This window comes from Acyrthosiphon pisum, chromosome X, assembly GCF_005508785.2.
Source record: "Acyrthosiphon pisum isolate AL4f chromosome X, pea_aphid_22Mar2018_4r6ur, whole genome shotgun sequence".
Taxonomy (NCBI): domain Eukaryota; kingdom Metazoa; phylum Arthropoda; class Insecta; order Hemiptera; family Aphididae; genus Acyrthosiphon; species Acyrthosiphon pisum.
The window spans coordinates 38352772-38373541 of NC_042493.1; the positions used below are offsets into that span (position 1 = coordinate 38352772).

The 20770-nt window shown below is 25.7% G+C and overlaps 1 protein-coding gene across 3 annotated transcripts in view; it reads right to left on the reverse strand.

The window, feature by feature from the left end:
* Nucleotides 1-1332: 1332 nt before the first annotated feature.
* LOC100160084 (neogenin) overlaps nt 1333-20770 on the reverse strand; it is a 23640-nt gene continuing 4202 nt past the window's right edge. The window contains exons 2-28 of one of the 3 annotated variants that reach the window (XM_008187705.3): nt 19517-19679; nt 17967-18118; nt 17745-17906; nt 17534-17653; nt 15590-15743; nt 14888-15030; nt 12250-12409; nt 11244-11359; nt 10219-10384; nt 9884-10157; nt 9606-9815; nt 9376-9540; nt 8696-8825; nt 8480-8638; nt 8191-8411; nt 7968-8126; nt 7071-7233; nt 6814-7008; nt 6696-6731; nt 6474-6615; nt 4649-4911; nt 4045-4161; nt 3841-3939; nt 3674-3773; nt 2988-3100; nt 2741-2916; nt 1333-1962 (exon numbers count right to left, since the gene is read on the reverse strand). In XM_008187705.3, coding sequence (XP_008185927.1) covers nt 1864-1962; nt 2741-2916; nt 2988-3100; nt 3674-3773; nt 3841-3939; nt 4045-4161; nt 4649-4911; nt 6474-6615; nt 6696-6731; nt 6814-7008; nt 7071-7233; nt 7968-8126; nt 8191-8411; nt 8480-8638; nt 8696-8825; nt 9376-9540; nt 9606-9815; nt 9884-10157; nt 10219-10384; nt 11244-11359; nt 12250-12409; nt 14888-15030; nt 15590-15743; nt 17534-17653; nt 17745-17906; nt 17967-18118; nt 19517-19679 — 4157 coding nt within the window. In that variant the 3' untranslated portion in view covers nt 1333-1863. Of the gene's footprint in view, nt 1963-2740; nt 2917-2987; nt 3101-3673; nt 3774-3840; nt 3940-4044; nt 4162-4648; nt 4912-6473; nt 6616-6695; nt 6732-6813; nt 7009-7070; nt 7234-7967; nt 8127-8190; nt 8412-8479; nt 8639-8695; nt 8826-9375; nt 9541-9605; nt 9816-9883; nt 10158-10218; nt 10451-11243; nt 11360-12249; nt 12410-14887; nt 15031-15589; nt 15744-17533; nt 17654-17744; nt 17907-17966; nt 18119-19516; nt 19680-20770 lie in introns of all 3 variants that reach the window. The other 2 variants (XM_003246399.4, XM_001946524.5) reach the window with 2 other exon arrangements.

The window sequence follows — 20770 nt, forward strand, 5'->3', positions numbered from 1 at the left end:
ATTAAACAGTAAATTATAAAAATAAATTATACATATTATATCATAAAGCAAATATCACTGGTACATATTATTCAAATATCATATTCCTTTTTTTAAAAATTTGATTATAATATCAAAGTTTAAAAAACCAATCATAAAATATTATTTTTTTAATTGTCATACAGAATATCATTCATGAATAAGTATAATATTTTATGTATTCGCAAATCATTTTCTGTTCAAATTAAAATTAACTATTAAGACATATTATATGAATGATATTTTTGTAATTTTAGTTAGTTATTTACAAAAATGTAGAGAATGTTAATTTACAAGTATCTTACATAATATACAAAAAAATATAATTGATGCATTATTGCGATAGTTGCATTTTGATGGCAGTATAATATTAAAAACTAAAAGAGATAAAAAGAAAACTATCTTAAGATATATTAATACAAGTTGTAACTAAAAAATTATAATATTATGTGCATCATATAAAAATAATACTCAAAATCTCATATTTTGATAAAATAATGGCTAGTAAAACTGTGATTAGAATATATTAATCTATATTCTATTCAACTGTTATAAAATACATTTACGGAAGATATATTAAATTAATAGAAGTATACATTACAGAATAGTGTTTTGTAAAATATTACATAAAAATATTCTCTGACATAGTTATACCACCAGTTGACTAGTATACAATTTTTATAATTTTGATTTAATCGCCAGAGGTAAAGTACAAATATTAATTTAAAAATCAACTATACTATAATTTAATGTATTTAGACATTTACTACTTATCAACCTGATGAAATGCAATGTTATTAATATAAAGCACAAATAGAAAAAAAAATTAATCTTGGAATAAATTTTATCATTTCAATTAAATAATATTATATTATACTTTTAATATTATTTTTTCATTAACAAGAGATTTAATACATTTTGATTAAAATTTGTTACATGCCATAAAAAAATTAAAGACTGTCGGTAAACAATAATACAATACACTTTGTATTTTGATTCGATGAACTATTTAAACAAATTTAAAGACTTAAATATTATTAATCACAATTTTTATGCAATGTATGAGGGCATATTATTTTAGTCCTTATTAATAAATACTTTGTACTTTTGTAAAAAAAAATTATAATCATAATAATGCTTGGTCATTTACAGTTGAAAATATAGAAAATAACATAAATGAATTGCTGGTAAACCTAACCTTATCAACAGCCATTTATAACCATTATAACAAGTAGTTCATAATAATAATTTAAACTTTAATTTTACATAAATAATACACGTTCTGCGTATTGTGATAAAATATAAAATGACCAATACAAAATCGATGATAAAACTTTACCTATGATGAAGAATATCAAATGTTTAAATAAAAAATATTAATTTTGGAGGGGGAACACCCCGGTCAAATTTGCATAATAAATTATCATTTATATTGCAAAAATTACTTTTAATATTTCATGTAATACCTATTAAGTGCGCGTGACATAAATAACACATGATTACCAGAACTAACTTGTAAGGTTATATAATCTATATAAATCATAAATGGAAACATATTGATTTATTGCTAATTTACCAAAATCACTTTTCAAATATCACAAAAGAAACAGGAATGAAAAATTCATACAAATTTTTTTTTGTACAAACGTGTCTAAATAAATAAAAATATATACATAACCCTACAAATGTAATCTGGTGGTTTAAAATAGTCACACTGGACATCAGAGATCAGTCTTTATGTTATACTGCATTTAATACTTAAAATTAAATCTAAATAATATGTATGTTTTAAAAAGTAATTTCTTTTATAATTAACAGACCTAAATGAAAATGAAAATACTGTGCCTAACACTGGAATTCGGATGCAGTAATTGCACTCAGATCTTTCATTAGACCTTCCAAGTTTGCCATCTCTTGATTGAGTTCTTCTGTGCTATAGGAAGTCTGTAAATAATATTTTTTTTGTTTTAGTACATGTATTATTATATCAAATTATAAAAACAATAACTAATAACAATAAATAGGATGTATTAAAATTATTTAAAATCAACTCAATAAAATTGTTGTCTAATTAATTCATAATAAATAATTCAAAATATTATTTAAATACTGCTGGTTTATATATTGGTATCACATATTCAATGATCCAATGAATATAACTAATATAAGTATACAAAATGCAAAGTTTTTTTTTTAGGAAGAACACAAATGATCATTAACTGTAGATATTTTGGTTTTTCAAAATTAAACTATAGATTCTACTTCAGCGGGTTTCTTAGTTAAACATGTTAAATATTTTAAAAACACCAGTCTTCAATTTTCTGAAATTGTATCATAATTTATATAACTTTATGATGTTCATCTAACAAGGTTTTTTTTTTATTATTTACAAACATCATGCAAATAATTTTAAAAATGAAAATATAGGCATACAAATAATGGTAACTAAATATTTAATACTTTATTACTATAATATATGAAAGGAAACAAGTAGAAAACCTTTAGGCAGTAGATACATAGTATAATGATTCATCAATTAGTTACACAGCAACGATATTATTAATACAAATTGTATAATTATAATAAGGACTGGACTATTATGTTACTTAATAAAATTAAGCTGTTACAGTAACTTAACTCAGTATATTATTCAGACTTAAAATTACAAGAAGAAATTTCATTAAACTATTTAAAAGCAATAAATTCAAAAATATGTCATTACTTGTATTTTATTAAGAGATTCTACTTCAGTTATAGTATCTCTTTGATTTGAACCAGTTAATGGTGACTTCCATGTTTTAGGACCAGTAGACACAGATGTACTGGATGGTGAACTATTAATAGCTGAGTAAATATTTTTTTTGTATGGACTAGATGAACCTTGAGGTCTGACTGTTACTAAATATATAAATATATATACATATTATGTATCAATTATTATAAATAACACTAAAATTATGTTTGAATACCAATGTGTTTTTGTTGAGGAGTAGATGGCGCTGACTGAGGCGGAGGTGCAGGAACACTAAAACTTTTCAAAGGATGACCTTGTTGTCTTTTTTCACTAGAATTTAGTAATGCTCTATAAAAAAAAATAAAGCAATAATAAATGTGCACTGGACCAGGTCAATAAAATAAAAATGTTGCTCAAAACCTAAATTTTTTTTTTGTGTAGTAATAAATTTGAATGAATAATTTTTTATTTTTATTATTCAATATGATCTCTCAAGACACAAAAGTTGAGCAATTTTAAAACTCAACTACTATTCATAAATAAATATTGTACATCACTAAAAGTAATCAAACTATATATTAGACATCACATTAATAGTAATAGTATTAATATGTCTGCATTTTATCTTAACATAGGAATGTTATTTGTGACTTAACAGTGATTTACATTAAATAATGTTTCATGATTTAAGTAAAAAATAAACAAACTCTTACAATTTTTATCTCAACCGTTATCATATTCACCACCAGTTAAATAAAGCATTGTTTCAACAATATTTGATGTAATACCCATTCTAATAAGTTCTTTATGAATAAGTTAATTTGAAAAGTTAAAACAAACAATTATTAACTAATGAAGTAAGTGGTTTCCATATTCATGTCTTTTTTTTTAATGAATTAAAGTAATAATGAAAAGACGCACGTGTGCTGTTGTTGTAGATTTGCAGCTGATGATACTGGTATGGATTCAAATTTATCAGGAACTGTTGTAGCTTGAACAATATAATTATTTTCAGGAGCTCCTATTACAAATAAATAAATATAATTATAATAAACAATGTATTTATAAAATTATTAATGTGTTTTTACCGGCTGTTAAATCTACAGTTACATGAGCTCTGGTAGTAGTTGCGTATTGAGATTTTGGATGAGGTGAACGGGATTCTTGATTAGGTAATGTTGCCATAGCTAAAAGAAATGCTTTCATTTATTTTCAATTAACTCTACCAAATAAGAAATTAAATTTATTGATAAATTAAAAATATCAAATTATTTAAAACAATAATAACTTACTATCATTGTAAACAGAATCAAATGAATCAACAGGTAAAACAACAGATTTGGGTTTAAAGCGGTTTTTTAATGTGGAGACTTTTTCATCCGACAATAAAGGTTTCATAATTGTATTACCTTATTATATATAAAATATGAATGAATAAAACTTAACAAGTAAAATAATACATAAATAAAGCCATAAAACTGAACAGATAAAAAAAAAAAAATTATTGATTTCACTACTTTACTGTCTGGCTATAAATTCTTGAAGTTAACTACGTTGAATTTAAGAAATTAAAATAGTAAAGAATAAATGATTAATGTAGGACTAGTTAAAATAGGACAATATTTTATTTTTGTTATGGTGTGATGTGTATACACTTATAATTATTATTTATTTATATTCAATAGGCAAATATTTTAAGCAAATCAATATTTAATAGTTTGAAAATTAAAATTAAAACTAAATTGTTATTAAAATAAAAATATATTTTATTTAAATTATATTCTTAAGTTAAAAGAAGTTTGGATCAGTTTCAAGTTGAATTTGAGGTCAAAATTTAAGTTTAATTCATCCCTAAATTAATGCAATGTAATAGAGATAAAAATAATATATACATACCCACATAAGATGAAACGTAGTTACTTTTTTCTAAAGAATTTGTAGCTTGTGGTACATGATGTATGGTAACACGGGTGTCAGGACCATCATACGTATTTGAACTTCCTTGACCGCATCCAGAACTCGTATCTAATGAACCCTGAGAAGATTTTTCCATCGATTTTAGTTCCATTTGATCGTGGTGTATCCACAAATCTGGGGGTTTAATGCTTGGAGACTGAGCTACCCCCTTTGCATTATAACCAGTTGATCCTTTTATATACCTTAAGTGAAAATTAAATGTCATCTATTATTGATAAATAACTAACAATAACTAACTTTGTTCAAGTTAACATAGTAATAATATTATGATAAAAGTATCAATTATTATTAAAATGATAATTGTAACTGAATCATTCAGTGCAAGAGATGTAAACCTAGAAAAATTACTGAGGCAATAATATAATTTTATTTAGAATCTTAAAATAGTAAATTTTTGTTTTGTTTTTCATTTGCCACTAGATGGAAGCACTATATTCACATTGTTGATACGTTTTATTTTCCACAATAATGCAAAAACGGCATAGGTATTCACTTTTATTGTATGTATTAAGATTAAATGTTGATATCAAATTATATTAAAATTGTTAGATGAGCCATGTTAGTATCATCAGTTATATTATCAAAATAAAATTAGTGCAGTGCTATGTAATAAGTAAATAAATGTAATCTAATGTAAGTATTTGTGGACAATTAATTATCGAAAAAAAAAATACAAATACAAAAATTATTATTTTGTTACTTTTTTTTAAATATTTTGACTTAATTTTTTATACTTTGCGATTTTAAATATAAAAGTGATTTATAATAAAAAAATAGGTATATTTAATTTTTACAATATCTAAAATCAGAAATCTGCGGTATAATTAATTTAAAAATATTATTTTTTTACTTTAGATTTTTTTAAGTATTTTTTTTTCTGATAGCAAACTGAATAGTTCTTTATTGAACTTCAAGTATACTAATACATTATATTTACATTAACAAGTTAATACTTACTCTCTGTAAGCAAAGCTTGAGGTGAGAATACTAGTAACTAGTCATATTTTTATAAGATTACTAAAATTAATACCAATGGTTTGTTGTTTAAAACAAGTTAGATGTCATATTAAATTGAAATATTTAAATAAATTGTATGATTATAAATGATATCATTATTTTATTATTTATTTTAAAACATGCTACTAAGTTTGAGACTTGAAGTGTGAAACTTGTTGTCTAAAACTATCAGAATTATGTAATAACAGTTTCTTTTGGTTTAAATAATATGGTTTAAAATGCATTTTAGATTTTTTTGTAATAATATAATAGCAATTATTATGTTAGCTGAAAGTTTATATTTTAATGGCTTTATTGCCACTTAAATTACTTTAATTCAAAATTCAGACCTAAGAATATTTCGTACTATTTATATAAAAGAAAAAAAAAACTTATAAAAAGATCCATGATGTATTATAATTTATAGTTACTTCAAACCGATATTTAATTTAATTTTTTAACATCAATTTAATTAGAAATACAAATCTGCATTTATCTCATTAATCGCTCAATGCCTCAATTTCTTAATTATACTAAGATAATGGACAATGATATACAACGCTATTTGTTATCAATTTCCTAGATGTTATAGAAATCATAATTTACAAAATAAAGTTTACCCTTGTCATAATTAAATTGTCCAACAATTGTATAATATTGCTAACCGTAAATTATATAAATTAGAATTATTGCATTTTCATAAATATTTTAACTTAAAAGAATTAATTACAAAATTAAAAAAATTTACCCTTTTTTACTTCGATTTCTTAATGGTTTATTTTGTTTACAACACAATAAAGCAATTCCAATTCCAATACACGATATAAGTAACAAACAACATGCGATCAGTATGTATAAAATAGTTGTGTTGTTTATACCACTTTTTCCATCTGTATAATTAGATTAAAACAAAAATAAAATTGTATAAGTAATAAAAGAGAATGTAATTTTATTTTTAAAATTATTATACCTTTTAATGATGTTCCATCATTGAAAGCGCTACCACCTAAAAATATTTCAAAATTAAATATGAACAAGAGAACTTGATTAAGCGGATTACTAACTAAATATTCAAATTAATTTAGTACCTGGCAATGTTTTGATACTAATAGTAGGACTAAATGGACCATAACCAACAGAATTTTTAGCTTGAATTTTGAAAAAATAATTAGTACTTGGTGTCAGTCCTTTTATTGAGTAAGACATGAGTTCTCCTTCAACTGTTTCAGTGATCCACTCATTGTCTGAACTTGCATCATCAGTTGTATACAAAATCATATATGCTAGAACAAAATATCCAGCCAGTTAATCCAGTCTTTGAATTTTTTTGTTTTAAACTACTTACCAATAATTTGTCCATTTGAAAATTTTGGTGGTTGCCAATTTAATGTTATAGATTGAGGCTTATCATCATTTTTAACAGCAGTTAAATCTCTTGGTGGTGATGCTGGTTTTGCTTCTTGAGTATTATTCATAACTAGTAAACTCCATGCACTTTCAAATTGGCCCTAGTCATACAAATTATTTTATATTAAACTACTATAAAGAAAACTATACTCTAGGCCATGAGAGTGTAATTGTGGTATTGTGTATGCGGACTCATCTCCATTGCAACTTCTCTCACCACCAGTGCTTTTTTCTATCATGAATCAAAAGTGATCAAAGGAACTGGTGCAAAGTAGAACTTTTTAAGTCAAAACTTCAAATAAATCTGAACTTTGAAAAAAACTGCACAGATTTTATTGAAATATAAAGCAAGAAAAATATTACTAAAAGCAGTAATAAGTTACAAAAATATTCTTTGAAAACTAAAAAAAAAATAATTAGTAGTTATAATTATATTATTTTATATCAAATGTGTTTATATATCAATAAAAAAACAAAAGTAGTATTTTATATTTAATTTATTGTTAATATGCATCTGTTAGAATGTTTGATGAGGAACATCCAATGCAGAAGGTGAAACCATTTATTAGTGTGGCAACATTCATATTTATAAAAAATCTGTTCCATATGTTTGACACTAAAAGGTGGTAACCCTGACAAACATTATTGTTACCACCACTCTAATAACACACGACGATTGGCAAAAGGTATATAGCAGATGCGACAATGTTGTGAAAGTTGTAGTACAGTATGTATAGCTGACGTAAGAGACAAGTTTTAGTTTTTTAGTAGACACATTCACAATAAGCTCTCTCGTGGGCTAGAGTATACCAACAACTGAATATTAAAAATTTACCTTTATCAATTTTACTGTGAACTCATACTGAGTATTAGGTTTTAGTTCATTAATAATGCAAGAAAGTTCAGTGGTGTTCACATAATTGTAACGTGATTTGTTAGTTGAATAGGACGATTTGTATCGTACAACATAAAGACGTACATCTTCAACATTTGACTGTAATTAAAATTAATATTAAAAGTATAATTAATTGGTTTGTTTCTAATAAAATGTGTATTACATCAAAATCATCTAAAAGTGAGTTATCTGTCCATGATACTTCTATGGCATTTGGAGATATAACATTAGTTTTTAAACCAATTGGTGGTAATATTGGGTTTGATGATTCCTCCAATGTGTTTACAATATTTTGTTCTTTTATGGTTGTTACTAGGTATGCTAATGGTCCAAAACCCATATCATTAACAGCAGCCAGACTCAGTACATATTCAGCATTTTGTTCTAAAAATGATGAAACACATAAAATAATTTTAAATAAAAAATATATATATATATAAATTAATATTCACCCAAATTTTTAATTTCATATTGTCGTATTTTTGGATTTAATTTTTCCTTATACACATCAGGAACACCTTTACCCCATGCTAGTGTATACTCTCTAACAATTATACTTTTATCTTTTGGCGGAGACCAGGTTACCAATAGTGAATTGGAAAAAGCTCGAACTATTTTAAAATAATACATTTAAGAAAATAAATAATAATTATAAAATTAAAACTAACCTTTGAAATTAGTAGGTGCATCCGGTACAGTATCTTCTCTAAGATTTTTATCAAATGTTAAAACTGTAAACCACTCTGAAGGTGGACTATTTCCAACAGTATTTAAAGTCCATAAACGAACTTGATAAGTCTGAAATGAATAATAAAATATATTAACCAGCTAACTTTGTTAAATAAAATATATTCCATGTACATTAGTTTAAAGAACAACTAACATACATAAATATTAACTACCTACTATTTATCATCTAAATTATAAAATAAAATATGATAGTAGGATGATAAAGAAATGTTTTAATATTAGATATTTTTTTCCATCAATATTTAACTGTCGGTTTTTATTTGTTTCACATAATATGAATTCATTTTAAATGAATACAAGTTCTCCTGTATTAAATACACATTTTTAATCTGTAATAAGTATCTAATATATATTTTTAATAGAATATTGGAATATTGTATTTGTATATATTCAACTTTTTATGTTAAATAATTACTTAGTTAATAACTAAGCGATTCCTTAAATTAAATTTTGAGTTAACTAGATTATTAACTTTACTATAGGTTTTATTTCAAGTTTGAGAATATTAATTCATGAAAATATATGCTTTATTAATATATAGAGAAATAAAAGAGAACAATACTAAAGGAACACAAGAAGTTAAAAACTTTTTACTTACTGAACTTTTGTCTAATCCAGAAATTTGATATTCTAAAATATCACCAGCCGTTGTGATGGTGTCGCCAGATGATTTTCTATCCGGTTTTTTGTATCGAATTTTATAACCAGTTATAACTCCATTTTGGCTGGATTTTGGTGGATGTTCCCATCTAATATTAATCTCCTAAATTTAAAAACAATATACATTTAATAATAAATTATTTTATTATAAAATATTTTATGATATACCGTAGAAGAAATTGCTTCAACAACAATATTTTGTGGCGGTTGAGATGGTGCTGAAGGTTTTGTTAAAACAACCACTTCTAAAGAGTTCATTCCGGGACCATTTTGATTGTATGCCACTACCCAAATTTTATACCTGGTATATGGACTAAGGTCACTTATTTCATGGTCTGTATGTTTCGTTATGAAAAATTGTTCTTCGGAAGTTGAATCCTGATAAATGTAAAATAATTATAAAGAAGACAGATTTGTGTTTTTTATTTAATTTATTACAATGCTACCTTCATATAAAATAATTTGTACTCCTTCAAATTCTCACTGCCGTGTTCTGGTCTAGACCAAGAGACAATTATTGATGTAGGTGTAACTGCTTTAGCAGTTACATTGAAGGGTTGTCCAGGTAAATTAATTTCTGCCTTGGTCATTACTTTTAAACGAGGCGAACTTTCGCCTATACCATATTTGTTTTGTGCTATAACTCTAAAGAGATAATGCTTATCGGGTATTAATTCGTTAATAGTTATATCAGTTTGTGTTGTGTTTGTCATACGTTCTCTGCAACATTTACATAAAAACGATTAAAAATAATTACAAAAATGTTTATACAAATATTAACCTGTCTGATCCTTCTTGTTGATAAAATATTGTATATGTTAATATTTCTCCATTAGGTTTAAGTGGACTAATCCAAGTTAAAGTAGCTAACCTAGACGATACAAGACTTGCTTCTAGTGCTCTTGGGGGTGATGGTAGATTGTTTTTTAAATCCTTGGGTTTTTCAGCTGCAGAGAATGAGTTGACGAAATCATTACTAATATTTGTAGAACTGTTTGCACTAGGTACATTTTCTGTTTATAAAAGCAAAAACATAACAAAACGCAAAACAAAAATAAATAAATGACTACAAAACAAAACAAAGCAAAAGTTATAAATAATAATAAAAATAAATAAATAAATAATAAAGTGAATGATCTTAAAGAATTTATAAACTGTTATTTTAAGTTATTTTAGTTTTTACGTTATTATTATTCAAGAATGTTTTTTTTTTGTATAGAATTTTTTACTCAAATAAATTCTAACATTGGTAACTATTATTGTAAACATTTTAACTAATATAAATAAGCCATTCCAGCTCTCTTCAGCTATTAATAGTTATATTACACTGATAAGATTAATTATTTTATGTCAGCTGCCAACTTAAGAATGTGTAACTTATATGAAAAAAAATGTAACATAAACAAAAAAAAATATACATATTTATTATTTTATATCATTATAAATTATTTATATTTATTTATTTTATTTATATATTATTATTTTATTGTTTTATATACCATTAAAAATGTATATAATACATCAGTTGGTTTTATTTAGTAATTATGTATATATTGTTAAGTAAATAAAGCATTGTAAGAATATTATATCATATAAGGTATGTTAATTTTTAAAATAAACAAATAAACCACAAACTAAAAAATATTGACATTTTTTAAAACAAAAAAATTATATTTACATATCTAATATTTTACTACATACATTAAAGTTATTTAGTTACTGAAATATAAAATCAATAAATCTCTAATTCAATAAATCCAAGCATTACTGATACATTATAAACAAATAGAAAAACTATTAAATTACCTGCATGAAAAACGTTTAAAAACGCTGATGACTGAATATTCCCAGCAGGGTTTGATGCCAAACACTGGAACATGCCAGAATCCATAGTCATCAAGCCAGATATTTTTAAATTAGTCCTGTAAAACACATGTTTCAATAATGTATTGAATGTATATTATTTTTACTACTATTTCTTCATAGAACATATAATATATTGTACACGGAGTTTCAATTTGATTTTCTATTGTAATCTTCTCTACTGAAAATTATTACAATTTCACTTTAAATCTCGGTTGTACATATACTGGTTGCACAATTTAATGAAATGAATGGTCCCTCTCTTAATCGTATTATCATAAGAATGAATAACTACTGAGCACCCCTTGTGAGAAATTTTTGAAACATTAAACTACAATTGTATAGTTTGCTGCTAGGGTTCACTACAATCTAGTTCTACAGAGCCTTATCGCATGATGTATTTTAAGAGGAAGCTACACCTGCATGTGTTGTCTTCGTCTTACAAATGTAAAATATAGCAATAAATGTTTTGCGCGGGTTAAAACAACTCAGGCAGTAGTCAAAGCTAAGCAACCAAATTATCACACTATAAAAAGGAGAACATTTAGTGTTCATTTTGTTTTTAATTTATGATTTTAGAACTAAAAAAAAGTTATTCAACTTTGAAAAAATCAAAAATAATGAATTTTTAAACAATAAAAACTTTTTTTTACATATGTGATATTGCACATTGTATGTTCACTTCTTTTCTGTGTGAAACTTTGGTTACTCAACTTGGACTACAGCCTGAGTAGTTTTTACCCGCGCAAGACAGTTGCTATGTTATATATTTATAAGACGGAGACAACACATGCGAGTGTAGCGTCCTCTTAAGCAATTTAATATTGGAGTTGTGCAACCAGTTATTTACAACTGTACTTGAAATAAATCATAATGAAATTTTAGACAATTCATTTTTAGGTAATGTTTTTTGTAATTTTTAAACTTATATAATATAATGATCACTCACCCACTAACAAACTGTAGGTATTCATCTTGTTTAATTCTATCACCATTTTTTAGCCAAATGACTCGTGGTGGAGGTTTACCGGCTACTTCGCACTCCAACGTAATGTCTTCTTTTTCAAGAACCATTGTATCTTTAGGTTTGCGAATAAATAGTGGTTTAACTATAATTATAAATAATTTAGTGTTCAAAAAAATTACTAGATACAATTAAATTGAAACTAAATAGTGTACTCCATTATTGTTAAGTTATAAACATACATTTTCTGAATTACTATAAAAAATATAAGAATAAACTTTGTTCCGAAATAAGATGCGTTAAAAATTAGTTCTATAGGAAAAAACTCATATATAATACTAATGATAATAATTGTAATAGTTCAAAATAGCTTTGGAATATAATTGGTGAAATAATTAATAAAAATGATAAAAATAATAAACCAATTTCACAAAATATCTTTGAAAAAAAAAATTTATAATTTAATAAAGACACTATAAATTATAATGTGCAAACATATTCAATAACTATTTTGCAGGTAAAAAATTGCAACTCAAATATAAAATGAAAAATGCTATTAATATTACTGAAAAAGATAATAATTTAACTATTTAATTATCTAAATTAGAATATGTACATTTTAATGGTAACAAAGTACTAAAAATAATTAAATCACTAAAAATAGGTACTTTGTCAGGTTTTGATTATATCTTCAAATATACTGATATAGACATCAGATTATATTGTAACTTATCTAATTGATTAAATTTCCAACAATTTTTCTGATGATACGGTATTATTATTCAAGGATGATAATTGGCATTTGATAGAAAAAAAGGCTAACTTTGGCCTTTCAGTAGTAAATGATTGGTATGGTAAAAAAAGTTTAGCATTGAATAAAAATAAATATTTTTTTATTTCATTTGCCTTGTCTAATATTAACAAGCCGGACCAAATGATAATAAAATCTTATTGTAACGATTGTAAAGGAAAAGAATTAACAGATGTAATATGTAATTAGACGTGTAGCTTTATAGCAAAAGTTTGATCAGCAAGATATCTAGGTGTAGTTTTTAACAGACATTTAAAATTGAATCCTCACATTGATACTGTAATAATGTGTTTACGGAAATGTTTTCACATACTTAAAGAACTACACAATATCCTTGACATACCATATACCTAATACAACATTAATGCAGAATTATTACACAACTATACTCTATTCCAAATAAGATCAGGCTTCGGCGACCGAGATGCGTGCATGGGCGTGGCTTTGTCCGTAGTAGGGACGACGTCTGACAGTCGAGAAACGAAAACTGGTCGCCACTGAAGCCTGATCTTATAAGTATAACATTATTTAACCAACTTTCCTCAAAAATTAAATTAATAGAGAATGACTCTAATGTTAAATTATTGCTCCTATACATGCGATAGTTTGACTAATGTCATTATTAGGGCTCAGAAATTGATGACCTTACAAACATTAAAAATGACGTAAAAAAATGCAAATGACATAAAAATTACAAATAATGTCCTTAAAAAATGGCCTAAATAAATATTATTATATTAAATATATTAATCTACTTTACTATAAAATTCTATATACATTTATCAAAGCTTACAAATTACTCAAAATATGACGAGAAAATAATAAAATGTAGGTACAATATTCACTATAACACGACAACGACTCCACGACTCTAATCGGCAAGATAAAATCGTTTACTAATCGAAAATTAGGAAAAAATTATGAAATGTAGGTACAATATTCGCTACAACATGACAACGATGAATATAATTGATGAGATAAAATCGGATACGTACTAATGGTAATTTCCATGTTTTGAGTTATTGGCATAATGTTCAACAAGAAACAATAAAAAGTGAACTAGTGTAAAATCAGTAAAAATGACTAAAAATGAGAGGAAATGACCTAAAAATGTCAAAAAAATGCAAAATGCAAATTTGCTGTTCAGATTCACATGCTAATGAAACACATTTGTGACCAGCAGAGCATCGTCTGAAAAGTTCCCAAAAAAAAAAAAAAAAATGCAAATTGCGTCAACTTCCGAGCTCTAGTCATTATTATTATAATGTTACTAGTGTATTGCTTATTTCTATTATGCTATTAGACTAGTTTATTACTACTATTTTAATAGCTTGATTGATTAAATAATAATTTTTTTTAGTTACACAATCTTCCTACTTACAACATAAGTAGGTAGGTATCAACTTATAATCCATGAAATTTCTACTGTTTATACATATATTAACAACAAGTTATTCAAGTTTGAAAAACTCAAAAATAATAAAATTTTACACATGCGGGTATAGTGTCCTCTTAATATAGATTTATAGTACCAAGCTAATATTAAAAAATAGATACAAAAATTTAAGTTACTGAAAAATTATTTTTTAAATTGTGTAATATGGAATTATTGTGTTGTATTATACAATAAGCGTTTAGAAACTGGGAATTTAGCACGCTTGCAAAGTGAGCTTTTCTAATTTGTTTTTTTTTTCATGCTTTATACATCAGAACTCTAGGTAGTATAAAGCAAACATGTCAAGGTAACATTTATAATTAATTGATTTAATGTTATTCAGATAATTCAGCATTAACAAGCATAGTATTACTCACCATGGACTTCTAATGTAGCAGAAGCATCAGCAGAATCTTCATGATTTTCTGCTCGACAAATATAATTCCCATCATCATTTTTATTTACTTGTGTTATTGTTAAGCCACCAGTACCAAGTATGCTAAACCGGGTATCCAGATGTCTAAAATAATAATTAAAAAAATATTATTTTCTTAATTAAATTCATGCCTTAATTAAAATACATCCATAATTTTTGAATTGGAAATAAAACACTTGATGTATTACTACTATTTTTGTAAGAGCACTTTATCAAAACTTGATATGTTTAAAAAAATTAATCAACTATCAAACAATTAATAAAACCATGTCGGGAAAAAAAAATATGTGGTCAGTTATTAAATAATATACATTATATAATACACTTATTTATCATATTTTATTGATGAAAATGTACCATAGTAACAAAGCTAAAAAGGCGGACATGTATGTACGGTATACTTATTTTGAACTTGGTTGAAACATTAAATCCATTTTTATAAATTCATGGGTACTTATAATTAGTTAACAATTAACTTCAATGCTTTTGTGACAGGGATTAATCTCTTTCAATTTGACCAACATTATGCAGGGTTCATTTTCATAAGTATCTAAACTGTATAGCTAAACAATTTTCAAACTCAAATAAAAAGAAACCTGTAATCTATAGAATATAAAAAATGTATTGATACAATTATACTTACGCTACATCAATTAGAGTACCACCTTTTAACCAAGAAATTTGTGGTCGTGGATTTCCGACAGCTGCGCAATCTAGAGTTACCATTGATCCTTCCAAAGCTATTGTTGAATGAGGTTTAGCAACAAATTCTGGAGCTTTTAATCTTTTAATTGCATCTATACAAATTATAAATACAATTTAAATTACATTTTAAATTATAATTGATTCTGAGCGGAGTGAACGATGTGTGTTTTAGGTTGCTGAGTCTTTTTGTACACTTGTTGTAGAAGAAATAAAATAATTTTTTTTATACTTTAGTTTTACCATTTTTGTGGAACATACTCTTTAGGACAGGATATCAGATCTATCTCATTGATATCTTATGTTAAAGCTAATTTAATTTATTACTCTTATTTATTTATTTTTTTTTTATTAAGTATTAATAACTTTAAGGAAACTTTTGTTAATATTTTAAGCGTTTTGATCAGGTGATCATATTTTTTTTCAACATTTAATGTACAAAACTTTAAAATTGTCAATTGATGGTCAAACTTTTTTGTAACCTGGGTTATAAAACAATTGAGGCGTTACGTGGCAAATTCAGCAATCTCCACTTTTTTTGAAATAAATGTTTTGATAATATTCATATAATACTTTTTAATCTGCGTCGATTTTTGACACTGATTTTTATCACATATAATCCCCCATTAAGATAAAACATTTTAATACTAGCTGATGGCAGCAAAAAGAGCAATCTCCAATCATAATACCATATAATATATTTTCTACGTTTCTGTGGCAAACAAGGCAATCTCCATGCGTTTCTATGGCAAAAGCGGACTAAGACCATTTTCCCTACTTTATTATTTAATGTCATCGACATTTAACAAATTATATGATTATAGGGAATAACACCAAACTCCACTATCAATAAACGAAAATAAAAAATCATGGAAAAATACAAGAAATAAAGGTAAAACAGTTTTTTGACATTTACCAAAAATCACTGCGTTTGGAGATTGCTGACTGCCACATAACGCCTCAATTACTTAAATAATTAAATTACAATTTTAACAAAGTTCATATTTTCACACCCCCAATCAACACAATTATTAAAAAAAATGTTGACCTCCCAAACAAACCAACTAGATCTCATTTGCTACCAGATAAAAAAAAAAAACACAATATTGTAAAATCAATACATTCATCGCTTAGAATCTAATACAAGCATTAGTTATGTTTGGTATTTTTATTAAAATAATTTTTCTTTTGTCTAATTGTTTTTCACCATAAACATTACACTATTATTAATCATCAGGGAACGGATTTGAATGCAAATTGCATTTTTCTCTAAATGTCTAAAAACATTGCTTTTCAAGTACAAAATTCGTTGTATACATCAAATAATTAAAATTGTAACTTTTATTTTGCATTTTTTTTTACATTTTTATAATTTAGTCATTTTAATATAAGAATGAATAAAATTTTAGTTAAAATTCAATCTGAAAAAAAAAACTAAATATTATTTATTTAGCCTTGTCGTAATTCAATTTGTATTATTTATTGTTTTTACCTATCAAATAAACCTATAATACGGTTTGTATAATTAATTTTTTTCAAAATAATTTTCAGGCTAGAAAAAATATAGGAGAAGATGAATAAAAAGATGATACGAATAATTAATAAGAATAAGAATTTATATTTCGTTGTTAAAAATAATTTTTACAGCTTTTTTTAAGGCATTTAAAATTTCTGTTATGAATACATTAAATTTCATTTTTTAAAGGCATATTTCTTATTTTTTAGAGCATATAAATCCATTCCCTATTAATCATTTAATTAAAATTAAACATTCATTAAAGTGCCGACTCAAGATACCTACTGTACACCAGAGCGGTTGACTACTGTACCCTATTTTTGTTTTTATAAAATGTAGAAGTTAAATAGATATATTTTTTTTAATAACCTTCATTTTCAACAATTGTCAACACTCCAGGGTCACTTAATCTATGCCTATCCAATCCAGTAACATTACATCTATAAGCACCATTGTCTTCTTTATGGACATCATCAATTTCTAATGCTCCTATATATAACATAAAAATGAATATAGTTATGTTGTGATATTAAATATTAATCATAATTATTGATAAATGTAGTGAAATTAATGATCTTACCCGATGGGAATATTGTCATACGAGCATCTATTACTAACGGTGAATGGTCTTTAAACCAAGTTATTTTTGGTAAAGGTTGAGAATTAATGACACAAGAGAAATGTGCTGTTTGTCCAGGAAGAAGTCTTAGATCTGTCGGTTGTTTTTCAAATGGCGATAGACCTGTTTAATATTATTATTAATAAATAAATAAATATAAAAACTTCGTCAAGTAAGACTTACGTGCAAGAGTTACAGTTGCTATACGGCTGACAGCAGAACCAATATTATCAACAAATGCTACACATTGATATGCTTCTAAACCTTCAGAAATATCTTTTTCGTCATTATTGAAAACATTTTTAATAAGCAAAGACCCATTTTTCAAAATAGATCTAAAACAGTATAATGCTATGCTTAAAATATAAGAACCAACAATTTTGATAAAGAAAAATACATTATTTAAATGTACTTTAAATCTTTGAAAATTGTATATTAAGGGGTATGAATAATAGTATGAAAGAATTCTATGAAAATTAATTGTTGTAAATAAATAGGTACATTCGCAGGCATGGTTTTCCTAAATATATTTGGGAATTTATTTTTCTTATAGATTAGTAAATTCCCTTTAGGATATATTTTTTATATTAATTGATTCCTATTTTTTTCTTATAGATTAAAATTAGCTACAAAACAGATATTTTAAAGAAAAAATATTTTACGTTCCATAATTTCAAATTTATTATTTTAATTAAATATTTAGAAAATAAATGTCTTTTATGCTAACTTTTGAGTGCATATTTATTTGTTTTATGCATATTTGAACATTTTAGTGCATATATTTATGCATATTTAATATTTTTTAGCTCATATTTGGTTGGTTCTTAATGCATACAAATCCGTGCTCTTATACTTAAGTATCCTGCACGATATACATAGTCTACAGACATAAATACAATTCCGTTAGAGGGAGGGCTATTTACATTTCTGAGAGAATAGTAAATGTTGTGACATTGTTTAACTTGATTAAAATTTAAACATTAATAACATAACAATTTAAACTAAGTTTCACATTAAATGTTTTTCTTATTTTAACAACTATTCTTAAATTGTAAAAAAAAACCCTCTCCAGTAGCACACTACTTGATATTTTTCCTCTATAAGAAAAATCTATGAATTATAAATGTTTGTTGATAAGTAACCATGACAACAAACTACCTGTATGAAATTTGGCTTCGGGTTAGAAAAAAAAAATTGTATCCATACCAAAAATGTATTTATGTTAAAGTAAATTAGGTACTATTATAAATTGTAAAAAAAATTAATCATTGAGTCATTTAAAGTAGATACTCAATAGTATTAGGGCCGTTCTTACAATGTCCGGTAAAGTGTCGGTTAACGCTAACCGGATGATAACAGATTTTATTACCGGCAGAATTCTGCCGGTTAAGTGTCGGTTAACTTTAACCATAGGTCGTAAGAACCAGCCTTACAGTTAGAATTTATATTTTTGTTTAGATAATGACCCTTAATCCTAATTTCAATATTTAATCCACATTAGGTAGGTAATTTGACAAAAATAATTTTATAGTTTACAGAAATAGTAAGTTACAGCGAAGAATACATTTAAGGAACGATTGTAGTTATAATGAAATAATATGATTTACTTATAATTTTAATGTTATAAACAAATAAAAATAATCAATTGGTATTAAAGAAAAAGAGAACAAATTATAAAAATCTAATGGTATTGTAGGTAAACTAAAAAATAATACTATTCTTAAAGAATTTACCTTCTTGTATCTCCGATAAAATCAAAGTATTGTCCATCAGGAATCCTCCATCTAATTTGAGGCAATGTAGCAACACTATCAAAATTTGCTTCACAATCCAATCGTATGGTTTTACCGGCAGTTGTTACAATATCACTAGGTTCGGTTATAAATCTTACACTACCTATTTTTAACAAATTATACATTATACAAATTAATTATATTTTAGTGAAATAACACCACATAATATTCATAACAAGATAGTTTAACCCTTTGAGTGCTAGCGACGCATATGTGCGTTCTGGCGAAGTCACTCCATTGTGCTAGCGACACATATATGCGTTTTCGCTTTTATCATTTCTTTTATTCACACCATTCATATTGTGTATACTTTCATGTGAATAAATAACGTATAGTTCCAAAAAAGTCTTAAACAATTAAATCAGATAAATATTAAAGATGTTGTAGGTGAAACAGAAATCTCGTCTTTTCAGCGGTGACCAAAATGGTAAAATCAGTATCGTTGTTTATTTAATTTTATCTACATGATAAACAATGTCGTGAATACGCGCGTAGCTGTTTATTTCACAACATTTTTAACATTCTTTTCGTGCTTGTTTTTTGTTATTACAAAATACAACGGCCGATGTTAGATTTTTATACAAACAGTTTATTGTACAGTTGTTATTATTATATAAATAATGTTATCGGATGCTGAAATAGCAGATCAGTTGGATGAGATCCTTGCAAATCCAGAATTCGAAGATGAATTTATGGACGAAATAGATCCTGGATATGATGATGATGGTATTTATATATGGTTTTTGTATAATATGTATGCAAGTTGTTTTACATATATTTACAAATATATAACATAATATTATATTGTAAAAAATGATTTGTTATTATATCATAGATTTTGATATGGACATTTTGGTGCCATCATCTACAACAGTTGATACACAACCAAATTCACCTTCTTCCTTTCAATCTCCAAAAACAGTTTGTCCAAATGTTCGACATGAAAAAAAGCACCATTGCATACTCCAGATTTCAAATGGAAGACTATTAAAAATGTTCATCCAAAAACTTTTGATTTCGACTATTCTAATGCTACGTTCACACGAGACGTGAATCACGAGAGTGAACCACGCCACGCCACTTCGTTCGTATTTCACGACTGAAAATCAAACATGTTTGATTCTATCACGCTTAGGTCGTGGGGCCAAAAGCGTGGTTCACTCTCGTGATTCACGTCTTGTGTGAACGCAGCAT